General features: G+C 42.7%; 1 protein-coding gene across 5 annotated transcripts in view; it reads right to left on the bottom strand.

Moving 5' to 3' along the window:
• The window catches only part of grik4 (glutamate ionotropic receptor kainate type subunit 4), a 611,856-nt gene that overhangs the window by 152,182 nt on the left and 433,786 nt on the right, over window positions 1-25,888 (bottom strand). For all 5 annotated transcript variants that reach the window (XM_062961032.1, XM_003222804.4, XM_062961034.1 and 2 more), the window contains one exon: window positions 15,064-15,117. In XM_062961032.1, coding sequence (XP_062817102.1) covers window positions 15,064-15,117 — 54 coding nt within the window. The remainder of the gene's footprint in view (window positions 1-15,063; window positions 15,118-25,888) is intronic.

A 25,888-nucleotide genomic window follows, 5' to 3' on the forward strand; every position in this document is an offset into this window, starting at 1 on the left:
GGTCTCCAAGGGTCATAGCCCAATGCTCAATAATAACACTTTATATATATATTCCGCCATATCTCCTCAAGGACACTCAGGGCGGATCACAGTACACATACACGGCAAACATTCAATATTGTTTGGATGGACAGGACAGAACAACAGACAGAAGGAGATATGTCGTCTTGAAGTCCAGTTTTTGATGCCTTGGAAGTTGAGTTCAGATTCAATCACGGGGAGTGCTGTTGCTCTATTCTCTATGATGAAGAGCCATCAGGACTTCCTCCTTCCACCTTCCTTTTGGTCACCTCATTTCTGATATTGTTCTTTATGGTGTCGTAAAATACCTTTGATGCAATTTGCAGTATCTAATTTCTCTACTCACAGCTCTAAGCTGTTTTTGAACTCTTAGGTAAACAGTGAGCTGGGCTTGACGGTTGGGTGCTCACCCCAACCGGGCTTCGAACTGGCCACCTTTCAGTTGGTAGAGCTTATTATTGCTGGGTTTTTTTTTCGTGTCAGGAGCAATCTGAGTTGCTTCTGGAGTGAGAGAATTGGCCGTCTGCAAGGACGTTGCCCAGGGGACGCCTGGATGTTTTTGATGTTTTACCATCCTTATGGGAGGCTTCTTTCATGTCCCCGCATGGAGCTGGAGCTGATAGAGGGAGCTCATCCGCACTCTCCCCGGGTGGGATTCGAACCTGGCAGCCTTCAGGTCAGCAACCCAACCTTTAAGACACACGGCTTTTATCCCCTATGCCACCGGAGGCTCCATTATTGCTGGTGATTTACCAGTTGTAACCAACTCAGAGTCAAACAAAATTTGTTTGTCTAAGGAAGGAAATGACTCCATCATTTGTAGAAAACTGTGAATGCACAAAATATAGCCTTTTCTATCAATAAGTAGGACACAATGTCATGTCAACTTCTACAATGTTTTCTTGCTCTCCGACCTATGCGGAACATAATGATAATGAATGAACTCAAATACTTTCTGAAACCATCTTATTCAGGCTGCAATGTTCTCTGTTGCCATGTTGAGGCATGCATGATGCCGGATTGTTTAGATGAGGAGTTGTTAGGGATTCCTCTTCTTCAGAAGAGGAAGGGGAGCAGGAAAATGTTCATGAATCAGAGGGTGAGTTGGAATCTGAGGAGGAGATTTTGCAAGTACCCACATTTCAGGAGAGACTAAAGGAAACAGAGCAGAGAAGTTGTTCAGCTAGAATAGCTGCCAGAAATGCAGCTGCGTAATTAGGAACTGCCCTAGCAGCTGTGAGGGGACTCAGGGCTATAAAGCAGAAGCAGATGCAGCCAGCTCTTGCTGGTAACAAACTGACTCTAAAGCCTAAGCCTTTGCTCCTCTTGTGCCTGCTTCAAGTCTGCACCTGGGAAACTGCTCCTAAGGATTTATTGCTGTTTCTTTGTCTGAAGTAAAACTGCTATTTGATTTGGGAATTTATCAGAGAACTGTGCATGCTCTAAGATTTCCTTGCTTCATTTTGCATTATTCCCTGAGTGTGCTCTACTTTATGTTTTGCTGAAGTAAAGCAGTTTTCATTTACTTGCCACAGTGTTTTAAGGCTGCTCTTGAAAGACAAAACAGGACAGGAGTAGACCTCCAGATATCCTGATATTTCTAACTTACAAATTCCACCAATCCAAGGCAAGACAGCCAATCATGGGGGATTGTGGAAGGTGGCATCCCAAAACATCTGAAAAGCAATGGTTGTCCACCACTTGCTTGGACATGCACCAAAACCTCAGACACAAAAACAACAGTTGTGCAGCACAACGTGAGTCAGATGATCACATACATAGGAGAAATGGTCATAATGAAACAAGAGTGGGTGAGCTACCTGCAGACATCATGCAAAAGATTGCCATGGACACAATAGGGATTTGTTATTACATGCCTTCAAGTCATTGCCAACCCATGGCGATGCTATCACAGAGTTTCTGTGCAATATTAGTTCTGAGGGGATTTGTCTTTGCCCTGTTCTGAAGCTGAGAGAGCTTGAGTTGCCCAAGGCCAGCCAGCAGGTTTCCATGGCTAAGCATGGCTTCCAGACCCATACTTCAATGCTCAATCCACTGCATTATGCTATATCACTTCAAAAGCTAAGATGAAGCAATCTTCCTTTGTGTGGCATCCCAGAGACAAGAAAGTTCACATACTTCAGGCTAGAGAAACTAATGGGAATTTTCAATTTCCAAGGCCTGGGAGAAAAGGGAAATATTTTCTTTGTTTACCTATTCCACCTACTTCTGAAAAGAACAGAGAAGTTCTTTCAAACTCCAGTCTCGATGTGCCACCCTGGCTTTTGCCCAGGGCAAGAAAGGCCCACATGCCTTGGAAACATTCTGCCTTCGAGGCACCTTCACTGTGGCCTGGCAGCCCCCGGGCAGATTGAGCATTGCTATAACCTTCCTATGCTATTATCCGTTATCTGCCTCATTCGTCACCATTATGCTTAATTAAATTCTTCTTTAAGACAAGTGATTTCCTCTCTGCTCATCTGTCTTTGAATCTCTTGGGGGAGACTAGAGCGAATCAAGCTTCAAGAGGGATACCTAAATAATGAAGCATTTATTGCCAGGGTAAAGTAAGCCAAGCCAGATGAAATACCCTAAAAGGAACAGATCATCTTTGATCGTGGACGTTAAGCAGGGCCAACCCTGCTGAACACCTGGATGGGAGACGACCAAGGAATACCGGATGCTGCAGGATATATTTCAGAGAAAGAAACTGGCCAAATTACCTCTGAATATTCCTTGCCTAAGGAAACCTTATGGAATCCATGAGGTCACCATAAGTTGAAAGGTAATTTGAGACTATATACTAGTCCTGTGTATTTGCATGGAATCACAGCTCGTTTCTATTTGTATGGCCCCGTTTATGTTTCCATCCACCGCCTACGGAAATGGGTGTCCAAGGTCCGAAAAAAAGAAATATTTTTGGGCATTGGGCGGCAAAGCACCAGAGTCTGCCAGCCAGGGCCTACAGTCGTGCGCCAGACGCTAGATCCTCGTAGGCTCTGCAAGCCGGGCCTACAAGCATTGAGCTCCCGGTGCTTGGCTGTAGGCCCTGCCAGTCAGGGCCTACAGCCAAGCACTGAAAATCAGCTGACCAAACGGCCACCTTTCTCCTTTGCCTTTTGTTTCACTGCTTCTTTTGTTCCAGAGGGTGTTGTACTGTTTTGTGCCATCCAAATGGATGAAACAGTAGAAAACCACGAAAGAAACAGGATTTGGGCTCTACTCTACCATATACACATATACACAAAACAAACTAATAGTGCCATAAATGTGTATAGGCATGCTAATAATTGAAAGAGACAACATTATCTCCTTAACTATGGTACAGTCTTAAGTGTCTCATTGGAAAACAACAACAACAACAACAACAACAACAACGTATCAGAACAGTAGTTCTCAACCTGTGGGTCCTCGGGTGTTTTGGCCTATAACTCCCAGAAATCTCATCTAGTTTACCAGCTGTTAGGATTTCTGGGAGTAGAAGGCCAAAATATCTGGGGACCAATAGGTTGAGAACCACTGCATCAGATTATAGAAGCACAGGCTTGAATCCTGGCTAATATTGGTGGTTGTTTGATACTATTCTGTTGTATTAACTTTTGTTTTAACTTTTGTTTTATTATCTTATTGTGTTTTAACCTGTGCATTTTGTGCTAATGTATTTGTGTTGTTACTTTTGTAACATTGTGAGCCGCCCCGAGTCCCCACGGGGAGATGGCGGCAGGGTATAAATAAAGTTGTTGTTGTTGTTGTTGTTGTTATTATTATTATTATTATTATTATTATTATTATTATTATTATTATTATTATTATTATATTCTAACCTATCCAAAAATACCCAAGTGACAAGAACCTAACTTAGGACAGATGCCCCATTCTACTCATGATTCATTCAAGTCCAGTAGACACAAAGTGGCTGTGAAACATCTACCAATTGACTCTCCTTTAGAAGTATGTTGGATTTCAGATCTTGTTTTTTCATATTTCGGAATGCCTGTATTTGTGCATATGTGTGTATCCTGGAGTTGGTACCCAAATCTAAACATCTTGTGCATGAAACTAAACTGTCATATACTGAACCATCAGAACGCAATGGTGGAGCTATCTCTGCCAGCCATGTGGACAGCTTCAGATTTTGGAGATTTCCTAATTCTAGTTAAGGGATGCTCAAGCTGAATAAGCTAGGACTCCGTTGTCATCCGCCGCTTACGGAAATGGGCAACTATTCAAATGGGCTTTTCCTTTGCATTGGGCGGCAAAGCACCAGGGTCTGCTAGCCAGGGCCTACAGTCGAGCACCAGGCGCTAGATCAGGGGTCCCCAAACTAAGGCCTGGGGGCCGGATGCGGCCCTCCAAGGTCATTTACCTGGCCCCCACCCTCAGTTTTATAATATATTTTTATATCAGTTTTAATAATATAATATCTTGTATATACATATAATATTGATAAAAAGATTATAATGTTATACAATATAATACTAATAATAATACCATATAATAATATTAATTATATGTTATATATTACATATAGTATTACAGTATAGTGGTATAGTTCAATATAGTAATGTATAATGCTAATATTGTGCTATGCTAATCATATCATATATTGTATGTACATACAGCTGCTCTGCCTTCTTATGCCCTTCGGGGTAAGAAGGGTGGGATATAAATATAGTAAATAAATGTAGTAAGTAAATAATTAATTTTAGACTTAGGCTCACACAAATTCTGAAATGACTTGAAGGCACACAACAACAACAATCCTAATTAACTTGACTACCTCATTGGCCAGTAGCAGGCCCACACTTTCCATTGAAATCCTGATAGGTTTATGTTGGCTAAAATTGTTTTCATTTTTAAATATTGTATTCTTTCATTGTTGTTGTTGTTTTGCACTACAAATAAGACATGTGCAGTGTGCATAGGAATTTGTTTGTATTTTTTTTCAAATGATAATTCGGCTCCTCAACAGTCTGAAGGATTGTAAACCGGACCTTTGCTTTAAAAGTTTGAAGACCCCTGCACTAGATGCTCATAGGCCCTGCGAGCCAGACCTACAAGCATTGAGAAAAAAATAGCTGTGGGTGTAACCTTCGAGATTTTTTAGGGTTCTTCTCTCGCCCCATTCCCGTCTCCATCTAATGATTGCCACATTCCTTCCTACCCGCCCTTTTCAACCCCTTAAGTACTGTTCCTCTCTACTTGCTTCCATCTGTCTCTGCTGCTCTCCCACCCAAATAAACAGCACGAGCTCCTTGCCACTTGGCAAACAAACTCACTCACCCACACCCCACCACACAAACACACTCCCAGCATAAATATTCATGGGAATGATACAAGCGGAGCCCCACCAGCCTTGGACGGCACCTCCCGATAATCCACTCATCTATTCCCTCTGCACCCATCGCATTATCCTCGCAGAAAAAGGGTGTCTCGATTCATCTCTGCAGCCCCCAGGAGATGTCTGCTTTTCTTGTCTGCAACTTTATTTTGCTTTGCATAGACAGAACAGAGAAATTTGCCTTGTGTTTACCTAAGGCTTTCCCCTGCTGCCGTGAGTCCATCATTTCATTTGTAACACAGTGTGGCATAAGGAGCGGAGAAAGATTTAACTACATCAGTCCCTGTTCATTCTGGTTGTTCTTTGCTGTCGGGTGAACTTTGATTGATTGCAGCCCTAGGAATTAAAGACTCTTACCAGCCTTGGCCTTGGTGTCTTTAACTCAATCTTTGGTCCTCCAAGTGTTTTGGACTTCAACTCCTAGAAATCCCAGCCATCTTACCAAAAGTTAGGAACTGTGGGAGTTGAAATCCAAAATACCTGGAGAACCAAGGATTGGGAACCACCGCTTTAACTGAATCGAACAATGGCAATGTGGTCTTCCTCTTAGAGCCTTCATCAGGTTTTTTTCCCTAGTGAGTCCTGTTGTCTCATGATAGGTCCAAACCATGATAGTGGGTGCATCTATACTGTAGAATTTATGCAGTCTGACACTACTTTCACTACCATGGCTCAATGCTATGGAAAGGGGCCGGGCTGTGGCGCAGCTGGCTAGTAACCAGCTGCTATAAATCACTACTGACCGAGAGGTCATAAGTTCGAAGCCCGGGTCGGGTTAAGCCTCCGACCATTAATAGCCCCGGCATGCTGTTGACCTATGCAGCCCCAAAAGACAGTTGCATCTGTCAATTAGGGAAATTTAGGGACATTTTATGCGGGAGGCTAATTTACAACACCATAAAACTGCCAGCAAAACACGAGGAAAGGAATGCGAAAGTACAGCCACTAGTGGACGGTGAAGCAACAGCTCCCCCTGTGGCCGGAATCGTGAAGCTGGAAAAATGTTAAAAATGCCTCTGAGTCTGTCTAATGTATGTTGTTTGTCTGTTGGCATTGAATGTTTGCCATATATGTGTTCATTGTAATCTGCCCTGAGTCCCCTTCGGGGTGAGAAGGGCGGAATATAATACTGTAAATAAATAAATAAATAAATAATCGTGCGAGTATTTAAAAGTCTTTAGTCTTCTCTGCCAAATGATGTTGTTGTGTCACCAAACTATAACTCCCAGAATTCCATAGAAATGAGTCATGGTAGGGAATGTGGTGTCAAACTGCATTAAAACTCCCTTGTAGATGCACCTTCAGCTTAGTCATTTTGGCTTCTTGGTTTCATCATGGACTGATTAATGTATAGCCCTTAACAGGAGCTCTAAAGTTCAACAGCCAACTTCCACGAAACTACTGATAGATATTACATGAAGGCAAGAGACCCACAACTGCTACACTTGTCCCTAAAGAAATCCCAAATACACCCTGCTTTCCACTAACCTCCTTCTCAAATGGTGTGATTTCTTGTTGCCGTTTTGGAAGGACTTGGGGTGGGAATGAAGTGATGATATTGTCATGTGTTTTCATACATTTGTCGGATGGGGTTCTGCATGAATTGGAGAAAAAAAATGCCTGAAAACTATACTTTAAAAAAGGAAACTGGGCTTTAGAGGACTTGAGGGGGTCAAGTGCCCCAAAATCTGGGATCTACGAGGGTGAATGAAAAATAATGCCTCCACCTTCGTTACTTGGGTTTGTATGGGAATGTTTTAATAAACCAAACGCAGAAATAATTCTTAGAATGTGCTCTTTAACTACCACTATTCACTTTTCCACATAATTACCAGACAATTGGATACATTTCTGCCAACAATGAACAAGTTTTTTGAAGCCATCACGGAAGAACTCGACACTCTGTTTCCGCAACCAGCGTCTCACAGGACACATCGCGCAAATCTTCCGATAACCAAGCAAAACAATTATGTGACCCATCATTCTTATGAAATGCTGATTATGCTTGAAATTTCTCTCTGAGTGATATGACGATTGTCTTGAATCAATCTGTCAACCTTTTGCTTGTGAAACTCGGTGGTTGCTGTCACAGGACGTCCAACTCTTTGTTTGTCACGCAAGTCAGATGTTCCCATCTCAACATCTTTAAACTTCCTTGGCCAACAACGCACAGGACTCACATCAACACAACCACCATAAACAGCTTGCATTCTCTGATGAATCTCCTTTGGGGTGACACCTTCTGCTGACAAGAATTCAATGACTGCACATTGCTTAAGTCGAATTGACTGACTGTCTGCGCAGGGTTCCATACTTCAAACTTTAACAACACAACCATTCAATGCTAAGGCTTCTTGCCAAATGGAACTGTAGCGCAGAGTCTACTGAACAAGCCAGGACCTGCCGCAGACCAGGACTGCCATCTGTTGAGGAGTTACAAAGGTGGAGGCATTACTTTTCATTCAACCCTCGAAGCAGCCACTTGTGACCCAAAGGTGTTGCTATGCCCTCCTCCTAAAATCATGCTCTTCTATAGTGACACCTCAGTTCCTCTCTGCTGATAAAATACATTTGTTTTCCTTGTGCAACAGTGAAGAGGAATATGATTTGAAGTGGTGACTGAGCAAACAACAGAGGAGTTGACTGCAATGAGAATCTGCCAAGCAGTGACCATATGCGCCATATGTGCCAACTGGCACACCGAGATGTATGCATTGGGGAGCCAACACAGACTTTCTTCTCATTCCTCTCAAGATCTCAGAGGAAATCTAACAGACAGAGACCTATGATCCCAACACCTGGTGAGGACACCTGGTCAACGTGGAAGTATAAGCAGCCAAAGAGTCAAGTGCCAAGTAACAGCGGGATTGAAATCAGAGCTGGACGCAGAAATGAAGAGGGTCAACTGAAAAGTGGTGCCAACTGCATTGTAGCCAAATGCCTTCGAGAACGGCACTCTTGTTTCTTGGGGCATTCAGGAATGGCAGACATGGAGCAAAATATAGCTCAGAGCTTAGTAAAGTTGTTCTTCAAACCAAAGCCCTTGAAATCCTTTCAGACAAAGTGGTCAAAGGCAATGGTGGCCAAGGGATTCTCTTAGCTATTTCCTCTCCAATGACTTTGCTTAAAAGGGCAGCCACACTGTCTATAGCAGAGCTTCTCAAACTGTGCTCCTCCAGGTGTTTTGGCCTTCAGCTCCCAGAAATCCCAGCTGTTAGAAATTGTGGGAGTAGAAGTCCAAAACATCTGGAGGAGCACAGTTTGGGAAACCCTAGACTATAGAGATGGAGATAAAATAAAACTGTTGGTTGAGGCCATCCCATGAAAATCCTTCAGAGCTGACCCACCCACTGCATGGAGTCATAGCAGTTAAAATGATGTCAAACCACATTAAATCTACAGTACAGGTGGACCTCATATCTAAACGTCAGCACCCTGGATAGTTCCCAATAATTCTACCTATGGGTAACGAAACACTGCTAGCAGAGTTGTGCGCAGAATCTATTTTCCTTCATCACATTCGTTCTTTTATTACTTTGTTACCTTTGAGAGTAGGTAATGAAGAGCCCCCTCCCTGCATGAAAGTCAGCTCGACACAAAAGCAAGCAGGAGACAATCTCTGCTCCTTGTCTGCTTTTTTGTGAGTATGTGTGTGTGGCGTACAGCCTGCCTGCAGCTGAGCGCCTCTCCTCTAGAATAGAGAAACAGATAAGAAGCCTCCTTAAAGCGCATGCCAGTGCCTGCAGTCAAGCACCTCCTCTAGAGTAAGAAGCATAACTTGCCTCCTTGCCTTGGAGAGTGTGGGTGTGTGGCATGCAGGCCCAGAAAGTATGGGTACCTGCTTGCAGCCAAGCGACTTTTCAAGAGAAAGAAACATAACTTGTCTGTTGCCTCCTTGCCTTGGAGAGTTCATGTGGGTGTGCAGGCCCAGAAAACGCACATGCCTGCCTGCAGCCAAGCACCTCTTCTAGAGTAAGAAACAGAACTTGTCTCCTTGTCTTGGAGAGTGTGTGTGTGGCGTGTGGCGAACGCCTCTCCTCTAGAGTAGAGAAACAAGTAAGAAGCCTCCTTAAAGTACACACCTGGCTGCAACTGAGTGACTCTCCTCTATAGTAGAGAAACAGATAAGAAGCCTCCTTAAAGTGCATGCTAGTGCCTGCAGTCAAGCACCTCCTCTAGAGTAAGAAGCATAACTTGCCTCCTTGCCTTGGAGAGTGTGGGTGTGTGGCATGCAGGCCCAGAAAGTATGGGTACCTGCTTGCAGCCAAGCGACTTTTCAAGAGAAAGAAACATAACTTGTCTGTTGCCTCCTTGCCTTGGAGAGTTCATGTAGGTGTGCAGGCCCAGAAAGTGCATGTGCCTGCCTGCAGCCAAGCACCTCTTCTAGAATAAGAAACAGAAATTGTCTCCTTGTCTTGGAGAGTGTGTGTGTGGCGTGTGGCGAACGCCTCTCCTCTAGAGTAGAGAAACAAGTAAGAAGCCTCCTTAAAGTACACACCTGCCTGCAACTGAGTGCCTCTCCTCTAGAGTAGAGAAACAGATAAGAAGCCTCCTTAAAGTGCATGCTAGTGCCTGCAGTCAAGCACCTCCTCTAGAGTAAGAAACACAACTTGCCTCCTTGCCTTGGAGAGTGTGGGTGTGTGACATGCAGGCCCAGAAAGTACGTGTACCTGCTTACAGCTGAGTGCCTTCTCTAGAGAAAGAAACAGAAGTTGTCTGTTGCCTCCTTGCCTTGGAGAGTTCATGTGGGTGTGCAGGCCCAGAAAGTGCATGTGCCTGCCTGCAGCCAAGCACATCTTCTAGAGTAAGAAACAGAACTTGTCTCCTTGTCTTGGAGAGTTCATGTGTGATGTGTGCCGAACGCCTCTCCTCTAGAGTAGAGAAACAGTGCGTATGTGGCATGTGAAGACCTCTCCCTTAGAGTAGAGAAACAAGTAAGAAGCCTCCTTAAAGCACACACCTGCCTGCAACTGACTGCCTCTCCTCTAGAGTAGAGAAACAGATAAGAAGCCTCCTTAAAGCACATGCCAGTGCCTGCAGCCAAGCACCTCATCTAGAGTAAGAAACAGAATTTGTTTCTTTGTCTTGGAGAGTGCATGTGTGGCGTGTGAAGGCCTCTCCCCTAGAGTAGAGAAACAAGTAAGAAGCCTCCTTAAAATACACACCTGCCTGCAACTGAGTGCCTCTCCTCTAGAGTAGAGAAATAGTAAGAAGCCTCCTTAAAACGCATGCTCCTTAAAGCCTCCTTGCCTTGGAGAGTGTGGGTGTGTGGCATGCAGGCCCAGAAAGTACGTGTACCTGCTTGCAGCTGAGCGCCTTCTCTAGAGAAACATAGCTTGTCTGTTGCCTCCTTGCCTTGGAGAGTTCATGTGTGGTGTGCAGGCCCAGAAAGTGCATGTGCCTGCCTGCAGCCAAGCACCTCCTCTAGAGTAAGAAACAGAACTTGCCTCCTTGCCTTGGAGAGTTCATGTGTGGGGTGCAGGCCCAGAAAGCGCACGTGCCTGCCTGCATTCAAGCACCTCATCTAGAGTAAGAAACAGAACTGGTTTCCTTGTCTTGAAGAGTGTGTGTGTGGCGCGTGGCAAACGGCTCTCCCCTAGAGAAACAAGTAAGAAGCCTCCTTAAAGAACAATTTTGGGAGGCTGCCAAAAATGGACAACACTTTTCCCCTCCCCCATTGAAAACCAGGAGACTAAACGTGTCAAGGTTTACCTTAAAAGCACAACCCTACCTGATAGCAAAAGTACATTGATCTCAATGGAAAATATGTCCCTATCATGGAACCATGGCAGTTCAAGTCGTGTCGAATTGCATTAATTCCACATTGTAGATGACCCAAAGTTGGATATATTGCATAGGGAGGCATGGCCCACTCTTTGTGCCAGCTAACCTTTTTTAGATTTGAAAGAAGACGAATATTCTGAGCCAACATACAAAGCCATGCCTGATGGACAAGGGCTTTCTTTATGGCTCTGAAAGATGACAGACAAAATTGCCGAGGAAGAGGGTATTTTTTTAAAAATCATTTGAAATGGCATAATAGAGCGATTGAGAAATGATCATGAGAAATCCACAATGTGTGGATGAGGGAGGTTTGCCAATGGCAGGAGAAATCTCTGGCAGAAGTTAATTTCAAGAGAAGAGATTTCATTCAGCGTCTATCCGAATCGTGGCATTAGGAAGCCGATATTCATTTCGAGAAAAGGTAGACAGGGAACGCTATCTAATTCTCCTCATTACCTCTTTCTGCAAGACAGATCAACCGATTGATAAAATCAGAGCCATCATTCCACTTTCCCCCTCCCCAAATATGACAAAAAGTAGACCGTTTTGTCATTGCAAAGTTCAGGGACATATTTTAAATTGCTACAAGGATGAGAGCTTCACTACACACACACACAGAAAAAGAATCCTTTGGGGAACTTTTGCACATCAATGTTCTCTCTACTTGAAAAGTATTATATATCCTTAGTACATTTTTTCCCCAAATCATCTTGCAATAACTGGTGTCTGATATGGTACAAAACGCAGGATGAACCGGATTGCATTGAGTCTTTGTACAAAAGAGGCTCAGCTTTTCCTCCCGCAAATCTCAATGCAAACAAAGAAGACATTGCAGACATGCTAACAGGTTTGGCTCATATGATCTATCAGGCATGAATGCATCACAAAATAGTACGTCTCATTCCCCCGTTGCCTTGGTTGCAATCCTAACCCATTCCTTATCTCTCTTTTTTTGACATCAGTCAGGTTGATGCTCCTGGGAATCTCAATTGCGGGACACAATAAAGGTTATTGACCTTGCTCATTTCATCTCAGGCATTTTGGCATTCAGAGACACAATGCCTTGAGGCAGGGCTGCTTGTATCCAGATGTCAAGGTTGATATCCATCCGGAGAGTCAACTTCCACAAAGCTGACACAATAACTCAATCCACGCCTATTGTCTACAGAGAAGGATCTCTAGTCCTGCTAATTCCCAGGCAATAGCAGGGGTCCCCAAACTAAGTCTACCTGGTTTTTAGGGGTCTCTTTGCTTACCTATGGTCTTATGAAATCGTCTAGATGGTCTTTGAAGGTCTCTTTGCTTAGCTACGGCCTAATGAGACCATCTAGATGGCTTTTGGAGGTCACTTTCCTTACCTATGGTCCTATGAGACCATCTAGATTGCCTTTGAGGGTCCCTTTCCTTACCTATGGTTTTAGGAGATTGTCTAGATGGTGTTTGGGGGTCCCTTTCCTTACCTATGGTCTTATGAAACCATATAGATGGTCTTTGAGGCCCCTTTCCTTATCTATGGTCTTCTGGTGGCCTGATGGAATCATCTAGATGGCCTTTGAGGGTCCCTTTCCTTACTGATGGTCTTATGAGACCATCTAGATGGTCTTTGGAGATCTCCCTGCTTACCTATGGTCTTATGAGATCATCTAGATCAGGGATCCCTAAACTAAGGCCCTCCAAGGTAATTTACCTGGCCCCTGTCCTAAACTTTAGACTTAGGGTTGACCTAAGTCTACCTGGTTTTTGGAGGTCTCTTTGCTTACCTATGGTCTTATGAGATCATCTAGATGTTCTTTGAAGGTCTCTTTGCTTAGCTATGGCCTTATGAGAATATCTAGATGGCTTTTGGAGGTCACTTTCCTTACCTATGGTCTTCTGATAGCTTGTTGAGATCATCTAGATGGCCTTTGGGGGGGGGCCCTTTTCTTATCTATGGTCTTATGAAACCATCGAGATGGTCTTTGAGGGTCCCTTTCCTTATCTACGGTCTTCTGGTGGCCTGATGAGATCATCTAGATAGCCTTTGAGGGTCCCTTTCCTTATCTATGATCTTCTGATGGCCTTATGAGATCATCTAGATAGCCTTTGAGGGTCCCTTTCCTTACTGATGGTCTTATGAGACCATCTAGATGGTCTTTGGAGATCTCATTGCTTACCTATGATCTTATGAGATCATCTAGATCAGGGGTCCCCAAACTAAGGCCCTCCAAGGCCATTGACTTGGCCTCTGTCCTAAACTTTAGGCTTAGGGTTGACCTAACTCTGAAATGACTTGATGGCACACAGCAACAATCCCAATTTTGGACTATTTTATCACAGTCCGGCCCCTCCAACAGTCTGAGGGACCGTGAACCAGCCCTCCACTTAAAAAGTTTGAGGACCCCTGGGCTATAGCATTGTGGCCACATCTCTCTCTTTTTCAAAGCTAGACCGTGCCTTAAGTTGTCTTGAACTCCTATGATGAAAGGCAGGGTTTAAATTGGATAAACACATAATCGATAAGAGGCATGGCTCTGCATTTCATTCAACGCGTACCCAAGCCTGGGCTTGAATCATGGCATGAGAAAGTCGATATTCATCTTCCCAACACAATGTAAGCAAACAACTAAAATGGGAGGAGGGCATTTCAGGGGGCACTGCTGAAGCTTTTAATGGAAATCTGTGAAAATGTAGGCTCTTAAACAGAGAACATAGCTTCCAAACAGCTTAGTTCATGTCCAACCAAAACTGCTCTCTATATTGACTGTTTACAAGTATATAATGTGACTCGACACGTCCCTTTAGTCGCTCTCTTCTTTCAATCCATTTGCTGCTGCTACATTAAACCAGCTATTTTCCCCCGATAAGGGTGCTTCCAGACAGCACTAAATCACGGGTTTTAAACAGGGGTAAAAAAATCCCAAGACTTCCACATATAGGTCTACATATAGACCGGTTAGTCCTGGGATTTAGAGGCTCCCAAGATGGCCAATCTGGGACTTCCGCCAGAAAACTCAGCAGCTTTTTTAAAATAGCCCTGGGATACAGATAAGTGGATATGTGGATATGCGGATATATGGATATGCGGATCTCTGTAAAACTTCCATTCTTTGTCCTGGCCAGAAAACCTCTGCCCGCCAAACATTTCATGAAATATCCGCCACACAAACAAACCTACTGAGATAGGACCACTTCTGCCCAAGTCAGCACTGCACAATCAAACAGGAACACACACTTTCAAGCCAGGAACAGAACTGTGTCATTATTGACACTTTTTAGAGCCTGGCTGCCTGGCCATCTGTCCAGACAGATTCAGTTGTGGCATTATGCCAGCCTGTTTATGTTGGATAAGTGAGACTCTACTGTATTATTAACCCTGCAACATCATCCTGTTGTTCCCTGGCACATATACACCATGAAACCTGTCTGGACAGATGGCCATACAACAAGGTCTGACTAATTACAGTAATGATGACATTCTGTTCCTGGTTTGAAAGTGTCTGTTCCTGTTTCGTTGTGTACTACTTAATGTGAAAATACTTGTTGTACCCCAGGAATTTCATTTTCCTGCCACAAACTTCATTAAACAGGCGAAGGATAAAGTTCCTCTTCCCAGGACAAGGTTTTTGCCTTCTACTCAAGTGTCAGCATCTTTTTAGGAACTGACCAGTCAGGAACAAACTCAGATAAAAGATCCCGTAATTTCTGATTGCAGGGACATACAGACAGGCAAAGATCTGGATATTTTGCTCAAAACCGGGATATTCCCGCACCTGGAAATCTCGTGTTTTTTTGCCTTTTGTAGTGATTGCTTCTGGGTTTACCAGGAATGGCATCTGGTCTCCCTCCTGTTCACTGCGGGAGCTCCTGGGATAAAGGTATTGTCTGGATGGGACTCAAGTTATAAAGGAGGGAAGAAGAAGCTGAGAAAAATGTCTTACCAGATTAGTGAAGATATATGTGTAATAGGCGGACACCATTCCCAGTTCGGCTGCCTGCAAAGGAGAAAAAGATGGGAAGTTAGACAAGACAAAGCAATAGTTGGACTCCGCAGTGCAAGGGAGTGGACACAATGTTCTCCAAGATAACCTTTGCTCTCATACATTATGCGGGTAGATATATGCAGAGAAGACAGTTTGGAGAATAATAATAATAATAATAATAATAATTTTATTCTTATACCCCGCCCCACCTCCCCGAAGGGACTTGGGGCGGCTTACAATATAAAAACAAACAATAAAACAGATCAATCAGACAATAAAAGCAAATCATAAAAAACCACATACAAGATAAAATGATAAAATCATGGATTGGGTTCAAAGGAGAACAGCTTCTCATCCAATATTCTTCTATTGCTGTGACCTGAGACAGTCATCTATCTCACTTTGCCAAATACTGAGGTTAAACCCTTGTGCCAGCTGACCTGAAGGTTGCAGGTTCAAATCCCCAAGATGGGGTGAGCTCCCATTTGTCAGCTCTAGCTTGTAGGGACATGAGAGAAGCCTCTCACAGGATGCTAACACATCCAGGCGTCCCTTAGGCAACGTCTCTCTAGATGGCCAATTATTTCACACCAGAAACGATTTGCAGTATGTTCTCAAGTTGCTTCTGATACAATAAAAAAAACTTTGCCTAATGATAGGACTTGCAACAAAAGAGTATACAAATGGTTGGAGTCATAGTTTTGGTTGTTATCTGCCATAAAGTTAACCCTGATGAAAATGAGCCTGATCATTAACAGCCCTGTTAAGGTCTTGCAAACTCAATGCCATGTTTTCCTTGATGGAAGTCACTGTAGTCCAACACCGCTATGCTGCTGAACTTGGTGGTTCGTAAGTGGTTCGTAGGTCCTAGGTTCGAATCCGCAAGACGGGGTGAGCTCCCGTCGTTAGCCCCAGCTTCTGCCAACCTAGCAGTTCGAAAACATGCAAATTTAAGCAGAGCAATAGGTACTGCTTTGGCAGGAAGGTAACGGCGCTCCATGCAGTCATGCCAGTGGCCACATGACCTTGGAGGTGTCTATGGACAACGCCGGTTCTTCGGCTTAGAAATTGAGATTTATTTATTTATTTATTTATTTATTTACAACATTTGTATCCTGCCCTTCTCACCCGAAGGGACTCAGGGCGGCTTACAACAATGGCAACAGTTTGATGCCCATACAAAAACAATATGAAACAATGCATAAAATCAATTAAAACTATTAAATACAATATAAAATTACAATATATAAATTTTAAACTTTTGATCAGATGAGCACCATCCCCAGAGTTGGACTCAACTAGACTTAATGTCCACTTAAAATGCCATGGATTGATGCTGTGGAATTGTGGCATTGCAATTTTACAAGTTCTTTAGTGCTTGTGTCTTACCAAACTACACATAAGCTATAGATGTTAAAGTGGTGTCAAGCAGCATTAACTCTATGGTGTAGACACACCCTAAGTCAATTCATGTGCATTATAGTCTTTGTCTTTTCCTACTACTTTCCAAAAAGCAGTGTCATCTCATCATGTCTCCCAAATATAACAGCCTCGGTTTATTCATATTGGCTTCTAAAGAGATTTGTGTTTGATTTGCGCTGAGAGTAGTTAATGCTTAGCATTTGATTAGTACTATTTATACTGAAAGAAAAATCTGTCCATGTCACTAAAGGAGATTTTATTTGTTTTCTATGCAGAGGGATCACGGACTTTAAAGTGAGGCGGGATCAGACACGTCAAGAATGACAGTTTTCTGGTATCAGCCTTTGGATCTTTTGGAATATCTTTATTTGAGGGATAACAGCAGAAATGCCAGGTATCAACACTAAACACCTATAGAAGCCGTTCGGAAGCAAATGACTGATTGTAATTGAGGAGCGCATGTATATGTATATGTTTCTCTGTTTAGTTGTTTGTCACCTGGGTGGCTTTTTTTAGTCCTTAATCTAACTATGGCAACTGATTTTAAATGGGCTACACTTAAATGAATCTGCATATGCAAATGAGCAGCACCTTCCCCGCTCGCGATTCGGGTAAAGCGGCAACTCCTAAATGCATTTGCCTTTTATTTTATTCCAGGAATGTTGGATGTTTCAACAGGCCTTCGGAGATACAGTCATTAATTAATCAGCTCCAGAGCATTTTTAATAATCTATCCTGTATTTATTATGGTCTTACCTTTTATGTGTTTTTAATGTAATTTTTTATCCTGTATTGTTGTTTTAATTGATATATTGCATTACTGTTTTATCTGTTTTATATTGTGATTGTATTATGTTGCTTATATTTTGTCCTTATGTTGTTTGGGCCTCTGCCCCATGTAAGCCGCCCCGAGTCCCCATGGGGAGATGGTGGCGGGGTATAAATAAAGTTTTATTATTATTATTTTATTATGACACAGCAAACAAGATAGATATGCTGGATTTCATATCACAAAATCACAAGTCGAACACTTCCCAAGTGTCTAGGACTGTGTGATGTATTTTCGGATGATGCGCGCAGATCCCAGTAGGGTGGCCTTTTGCAGCTGGCAGATCGTAATTTTGTCAATGTCTATTGTTTCCAAATGCCAGCTGAGATCTTTTGGCATGGCACCCAGTGTGCCCATCACCACTGGGACCACCTGCACTGGTTTCTGCCAGAGTCTTTGAAGTTCAATCTTGAGGTCCTGATAGCGGCTGAGTTTTTCCTGTTGTTTTTCGTCAATGCGACTGTCACCTGGGATGGCAACATCAATTATCCAAACCTTGTTCTTTTCCACAACTGTGATGTCTGGTGTGTTGTGTTCCAGAACTTTGTCAGTCTGGATTCGGAAGTCCCACAGTATCTTTGCGTGTTCATTTTCCACGACCTTTGCAGGTTTGTGATCCCACCAATTCTTTGCTGCTGGCAGGTGGGACTTGAGGCATAAGTTCCAATGGATCATTTGGGCCACACAGTTGTGCCTCTGTTTGTAGTCTGCTTGTGCAGCTGAGGATATGATCAATGGTTTGTCAGCTTCCTTACACAGTCTTTGACTGCTTGATTATTATTATTATTATTATTATTATTATTATTATTAGAGCATGTTGGGTCAGTCAAGGGATGGTCTAATATCTTGACCTTTCAGTGCCCATTCCAATGCATCCAGAAAGCCCCTAAATTATTTATTTATCTATTTATTTATTTACAATCTTTCTCAACCCCGGAGGGGACTCAAGGTGGCTTCACAGCACGGCAACAAATCAATGCCTTTAAAAAAAAAAAAAAACAGAGTACAAAAAAAACCTTTAAATAAAATAAAATATTAAAGTGCAATTAAAACAATTAAAACATTTAACTCCATAGTAAAGGTAACGTAAAGGTTTCCCCTGACGTTAAGTCCAGTCATGTCTGACTCTGGGGGTTGGTGCTCATCTTCATTTCTAAGCTGAAGAGCCGGCGTTGTCCATAGACACCTCCAAGGTCATGTGGACATAGGCATGACTCCAAAGAGCGCCGTTATTTCCCGCCAGAGCAGTACCTATTGATCTACTCACATTGGCATGTTTTCGAACTGCTAGGTTGGCAGAAGCTGGAGCTAATAGCGGGCGCTCACACCATTCCTCACATTTGAACCTGGGACCTTTCGGTCTGCAAGTTCAGCAGCTCAGTGCTTTAACACACTGAGCCACTGGAGGCTCCTTCATACATTAGGATAAATCACATGATCCATAGGCTTAGTCGGGGCCGTTCCATTAGTGGGTTACACATCTTTCATATCTATTAATTGCACTAAATTTCTGAAAGCTTGGTCAAAGAGCCACGTCTTCACTTTTTTGTGGAAGATCAGGAGGAAAGAGGCTGATCTAATCTCCCTGGGCAGGGAATTCCATAGCCGAGGGGCCACCACCGAGAAGACCCTGTCTCTCGTCCCCACCTGCGAAGAGGACAGGACTGAGATCAGGGCCTCTGCAGATGATCTTAGACTCCGAGATGGTTCACAAGGGGAGATACATTTGGATAGGTAAGCTGGGCATCATGGCACCAGCTTGTAGGCATCATGGCACTACATTCAGGCCTATCTTAGTATGCTCTTCAAAGGGATGGCTGTGAAAATAGCTTGGGAATTTTATCTATGGCAGGGTGGAGCCACATATTTGCTTTTGAAAGGACAGAGCAAGGAGAAAACGTAACAGCACCTGAGTACTGGTCCTATTGGTTGACAGCAGGGTTCAGGATCAATTCATAATGCCATTTACTATCTTGAAACTCCAAATGGTTTGAGACCAAGTTATCTGAAGGACCTCCTCTACCAGTGATGAAGAAACCTAGACCTTGAAGGCACCTTTGACCCACTTTGGGTTCCAATCTTGCCTCCTGAATTGTCTAGCTGGACACAGTCTTTAGTCCTTCACATTATTTGGGAAGTTTTCTGTCTTTCCTATGAAATCATGCCCCAATTCTTCAAGATTGATGTGTTTCTCCCAAAACTTATTGGCTGATAGTAAGCTTTACAGTTTGTACTAGCAGCAAGTAGCAATTGCTGACCATTAATTAAGCTTTAGAAACAGGCCCAGTTGCATACAAATTCAGTAAAGAAAGCAGGTAAGAGATGTCCAAAAGCAAGGTCTAGGAAGCAAATAGATCAAAGTCTTATCTAGTCTTATCTATTAGTGACTCAAGTGGCAAAAAAGCCAGAGATGGAGACTTTTAGCAAGCCAAGACCAAAAATATGTCAGGAATATAAAGAACCAAGAAATTGTGAAGATTGACGTGTTTATTCCAGGAGTTTTTGTTCTCATCAGCACCAACCCTACCCAGATGTTGTTCATTCCTTACTCACGACACTCTTGACCTGCCTTCACTGATACAAGACTAGTGAGCTATGAAGATTGGCCAGAAAGTGTTTTTGGTTGCCAAAGGCACCTAGGCTCAACTCATTAAGTCAATCTTGGAAGAAGAGACGTTCTCCCAGGACATTCCTAGATCAATAGATCAAGATCTGTGGGGTGAGGGAACATTCCCTTCTCCTCTCCTTCGGGGATATAGCAGGCAAGATCAGAAACCAGTTGCTCAGAGATGCATCAAAGATATCTCTCCCAGCTCATGTGCCAAACATACATTCCAGCCCAAAGTTAAGTTCAAAATAAGCCAGGAACACTATTTTATCTCAAAGGAACCAACACTGTTATTGGATATAACAGGCTAAGAATGGAAGCTGAAATCCTACTTCGGGAGACTATGGATCTCTGTAGATGTGTCTCCAGATGCTATGTTCACCTCCACAATTCATCATGTGAACAACACAAGACCTTTCTCCATTTACAAGCTAATGGAAAGAGGAGGAATCAAGAACAACGTATCTATGTATTGGTAAGAACGTCTGGTGTTCCTAAGATGTGCCTACAAATGATGTCCATGCATCATGTACAGCTAAAGGAAAGTAGCTGGACATGTCACATCACCACTGATCCCTTTGTTGGTCAAAACAGAACTCCAACATAAGCAATGAGCCAAAAAGAAAATTATAAGGAGAATTATCATTGTGTGGGATATCCACAGCTTCTCTAAAGCCACTAAGCTTGCTGCTGTGATGTGAAAAAATAATATTCTTGGATAGCCTCAATTTCTGGTAACTCTCTAATTACGAGGGTTGAATGAAAAGTAATGCCTCCACCTTCGTAACTCCTCAACAGATGGCAGTCCTGGTCTGCGGCAGGTCCTGGCTTGTTCAGTAGACTCTCCTCTACAGTTACATTTGGCAGGAAGCCTTAGCATTGAATGGTTGTGTTGTTAAAGCGCAAAGTATGGAACCCTGCGCAGATGGTCGGTCAATGCGACTTAAACAACATGCAGTCATTGAATTCTTGTCATCAGAAGGTGTCACCCCAAAGGAGATTCATCCGAGAATGCAAGCTGTTTATGGTGATTGTGTTGATGTGAGTCCTGTGCATCGTTGGGTGAGTAAATTTAAAGATGTTGAGGTGGGAACATCTGACTTGCATGACAAGCAAAGAGTTGGACGTCCTGTGACAGCAACCACCGAGTTTCACAAGCAAAAAGTTGACAGATTGATTCAGGACAATTGTTGTATCACTCAGTGAGAAATTTCAAGCATAATAAGCATTTCACAAGAACATGTGGGTCACATGATTGTTTTGCTTGACTGTCGGAAGATCTGTGCATGATGGGTCTGGTGAGATGCCGGTTGCAGAAACAGAGTGTCAACTCCTTCCGTGACAACTTTAGAAAACTTGTTCATTGTTGGCAGAAACGTATCCAATTGTCTGGTGATTATTTGGAAAAGTGAACAGTGGTAGTTAAAGAGCACATTCTAAGGATTATTTCTGCATTTGATTTATTAAAATATTCCCATCCAAACCCAAGTAACGAAGGTGGATGCGTTACTTTTCATTCAACCCTCGTATATGTAAGCGAATGTTGGATAAGTGAGACTCTACTGTAATGCATTTTTTTGACAAGCTGGAATTTATGGACCTATTGTTTGTAAAATTTGAGGTGAGAATATCAGACTCATGCAGTTAATTATTTTTAAAAAGTAATCATTATCTGATGAGAAGCATGACTTGGTTGATGTGCCTTGGGTTTTAGATGTTCAGGGCCCCTTGTTTTGATGCTCCAGCTCTGTGTGAAGGTTCAGAGAGATCACTGGTAGGTCAGGCATAGTTTTGCTCCACGTAATAGAAGAATCTTTTCCTCTTTCTCCCCCTTGTACCAATATGTCTGTCTCACACCTTGATGGAGACGGAGTTCTGTCACTCACATTTCTGGTGTTTTATCTCAGGATGTACCGCATCTTCCTTCTCAGCAGGCTCTGCTCCTTGTTCATTCTCACCTACCTTTGCTATGGCATTTGAAAGGCCATTTCAGCTTTGATTTATGGAGGTCTGACTCGACTCTGTTTTGCAGCCATGCCAACCTCAAACAATGCATCTGCCATCACCTCTCACTTCACATCTCCCCCCATTATGGTCCAGCCTTGCATGGAGGCTTCTTCCACTGACAGCCCCATCCTGGCTCCCCACCTCACAAAGCCGGTCTGTAGACGAAGTCCAAGGGAATCATTTGTGACGTTCTTTGATTTTCTGCCCTTGGAAGTGAGAGTTTCTGACTTCAAAGCAGGTTGCAAGAGAGAACAGATGTACCTGCCCAATCCAAGCTGAGCAACAGGTGCAGGTTTTTGCAGCGGATACGGGAGGAGACAATGTGTGGAGCAGAATAGAGTGCAGTGTGTTGGCGAAGGCTTTCATGGCTGGAATCACTGGATTGTTGTGTTTTCCTCTTGTGTATATACTGTATATACTCGAATATAAGCCTAGTTTTTCAGCCCTTTTTTTAAGACTGAAAAAGCCCCCCTCGGCTTATCCTCGGGTGAGGGTCCTGGTTGGCTTATATTTGGGTCAGCTTATACTCAAGAATATATGGTACATTTATTTTCCTGTCATCATCATCATTATTATTATTATTATTATTATTATTATTATTATTATTATTATTATTACAGTAGAGTCTCCCTTATCCAACACTCACTTATCCAACGTTCTGGATTATCCAACGCATTTTTGTAGTCAATGTTTTCAATACATCATGATATTTTGGTGCTAAATTCATAAATACAGTAATTACTACATAGCATTACTGCATGTTGAACTACTTTTTCTGTCAAATTTGTTGTATAACATGATGCCTTGGTGCTTAATTTGTAAAATCATAACCTAATTTGATATTTAATAGGTTTTTCCTTAATGCCTCCTTATTATCCAATATATTCGCTTATCCAACATTCTTCCGGCCCGTTTATGTTGGATAAGTGAGACTCTACTGTATGTAAATAAAAATAAAAATTATAAAAAAGTTGCAGAGTTCCATACTTTGCACTTTAACAACACAACAGTTCAATGCTAAGGCTTCCCACCAAAAGGAACTGTAGAGGAGAGCCTACTGAACAAGCCGGGACCTGCCGCATACCAGGACTCCTATCCAAATCCAAATTTATTTAATGCTTAGACCATAGGTCTTTCGCATGCAAGACAAACAAACAAATACACAAAAGCTTTACAATGCTTCCCACAGTCTAGAATGCCAGCAAACCTGCACCTCAGCTTCCTATTTCATTTATGGATTTGTCTAAAAGCATCACTCTCCATGTAACATTTCTAACTGCTATTATTGTAACTGGAATGTTTTTGTGGTGATTTCGCATTGTGGTTTGGGGATATATTTTTTTCTCTTTGTGGGCAGCTTTGGCTTCCCCAGTAAAACAATTAATAAATCCTGGGTACACTCATCACTTACAATTGAGCCAATTCTGGAACAATTTGTCCATTTTCTGCATATTTAGAACATGTAATATTCTTAAAAAGTGTATAATGACTGATGGCTAATAACCCTTTTCATTCTTTTTACTTAAAAATGGTGTAAATTTACTAAGCCTCATCATTCAATCCGAAAGAGAGCTGTTTTTTGAATTTCCTTGTGTAAAGCATTCCTGATAGAAGTTTTTAAAAAATATTGTACATATGCGAATTTACATTATGCATAATTCCTGAACGGTAGTTTTAAAATTTAAGTCTAGTTAATAAATTCTGGTTTGTATACCAGGACTCCTCTCAATTGAGGAGTTACGAAGGCGGAGGCATTACTTTTCATTCAACCTTCGTAGGAGTAAAGGGAAGCTTAACATCCCTCAGATACACAAAAAGTTATTTGGATGTGCAGAGAAATGCAGAAAGGGGCTGGCATCCTTAGTAGACACATTTGGTCTCACATCCCATTATGCAATGAGATAGACAGGGAGAGTGGACACACAGCCAGCATTGCAAGAGAAGGAATCATCGCATAATGACATAGGTTGGATGGGCTTCTCTAGTTAGAAAGTCAGGAAAGACTTCTGCTTGAGGCTAAGGGTATTGCTGTCAATCATTCTATACTATACGGGATCCATAGTACAACGTGGTATAAAGCAACTTCCTAAACTTCTTGTTTTGGAAGTGAAGCAGAGTTGGGAAGAGCAACAACAAGAGACAAGGAAGGAGGCCTGACTGATGCTACGCCATTGCTAGAAGGCCTCTTGCTCGGGGCATGAACAAGCTTTTGACTTTGCACAGGAGGATGCGGGGAAAGGCAGGCTCCCTTGACTCACTCATCTACCAAGCTGGAAGAGCTCTTTGCATCTTGATGGATCTGAGTGCTGAAATTTTTCACCTCGTAGGAGCAAGGAGGATGGAGCTTTAAAAAAAAGGAATCTAGAGATATAGAAGGAGTGGAAAGAGACCACTGACAAAGTTTTGTTTGAGAAGTATTGAAGTCTATTTCCTACAGAGAAGGCAAGGGCTGAAAGGTGGGGGGGGGGGGGGAAGGGCAATGTTTCTTCTGTTTGAGAAGATATCCTGGTAGGATAATAAATAGGCCAAGCTTTCTTGTGCAGTTTGAGCACTGAATAGGCAGAATGAATCAGAGGAGAAATTTGCCATGTTCAAAACTGGGCCGGGTTGTGGCGCAGCTGGCTAGTAACCAGCTGCTATAAATCACTACTAACCGAGAGGTCATGAGTTCGAAGCCCGGGTCGGGTTAGGCCTCCGACCATTAATAGCCCCGGCTTGCTGTTGACCTATGCAGCCCCGAAAGACAGTTGCACCTGTCAATTAGGGAAATTTAGGGACGCTTTATGCGGGAGGCTAATTTACAACACCATAAAACTGCCAGCAAAACACGAAGAAAGGAATGAGGAAGTACAGCCACTTCTGGATGGTGAAGCAACAGCTCCCCCTGTGGTCGGAATCGTGAAGCTGGAAAAATGTTAAAAATGCCTCTGCGTCTGTCTAATGTATGTTGTTTGTCTGTTGGCATTGAATGTTTGCCATATATGTGTTCATTGTAATCCGCCCTGAGTCCCCTTCAGGGTGAGAAAGAAGGGCGGAATATAAATACTGTAAATAAATAAATAAATAAATACTTCCATGATGGATTGCAAATTAAACAGACTTAACTGCACAGAGCCTAAGGTCACCTTCTGAGCCCTGTTTCCATATAACACATTTCTAGATGAAGATTCTAAATTGGACAGAAACTTTTTCAATGAATTGACTATCTTTCTCAGAGAAGGTGGCATGCTTTCATGGTCCTTTTGGTGGTATATTAAGCTTTTTGATTCTTGTACCTCAGCACTGGTTCACCTTGCTCTTAACACACACTCCACCACAGCAGACTTGGTTTTTTTTTAGTTTATTGATAAAAGATCATAAAATCTTAATAAAAAGCAGTAAAGAAAGCAGTAATCCAATTGCAAAGGCAATCTGCAGAATATAGTTCAAAGTCTCTGTAGAAAATAGTTCAAAGTCTAATATAACAAATCAGTCCTGAAAAACAAGGTAGCGTGAACTCCAAAATACAATCCAAATACAGAATCTAGGCAGGAACAAAAGCAAGAACCTTTTTCCATAAGCAGAGACAAGGCAGGAATTAAGCTTCCAAAATCAACGTTGTTTTGTCTGAAATCTTTCCCTGTTTCTCCCTATTTAATCATGCTTAAAAGCTAAGAAACCATTCCTCTGACCTTGGGTTCCCACACGTTTGCTAGCTATTCTCACAGAACACCTGGGACAATGAACTCTTAACCTTAGCCTTGTGTCTCTATCTAAGGAAGACTCCTCTGACTCACTGCCAGAGCCACCTGGACTTTGTTGATGTTCTAAATCTTGTGAAAGGTCACCCTTATCACTAACTTCAGCTTCCCTGCTAGTCTGCGGCCTCTCTGACAATTCAGAGCCTTCAATATTTTCTTGGTCAACCTGCATAAACC

This window comes from Anolis carolinensis, unplaced genomic scaffold (genome assembly GCF_035594765.1).
Source record: "Anolis carolinensis isolate JA03-04 unplaced genomic scaffold, rAnoCar3.1.pri scaffold_8, whole genome shotgun sequence".
In the NCBI taxonomy this organism is placed as follows: Eukaryota; Metazoa; Chordata; class Lepidosauria; order Squamata; family Dactyloidae; genus Anolis; species Anolis carolinensis.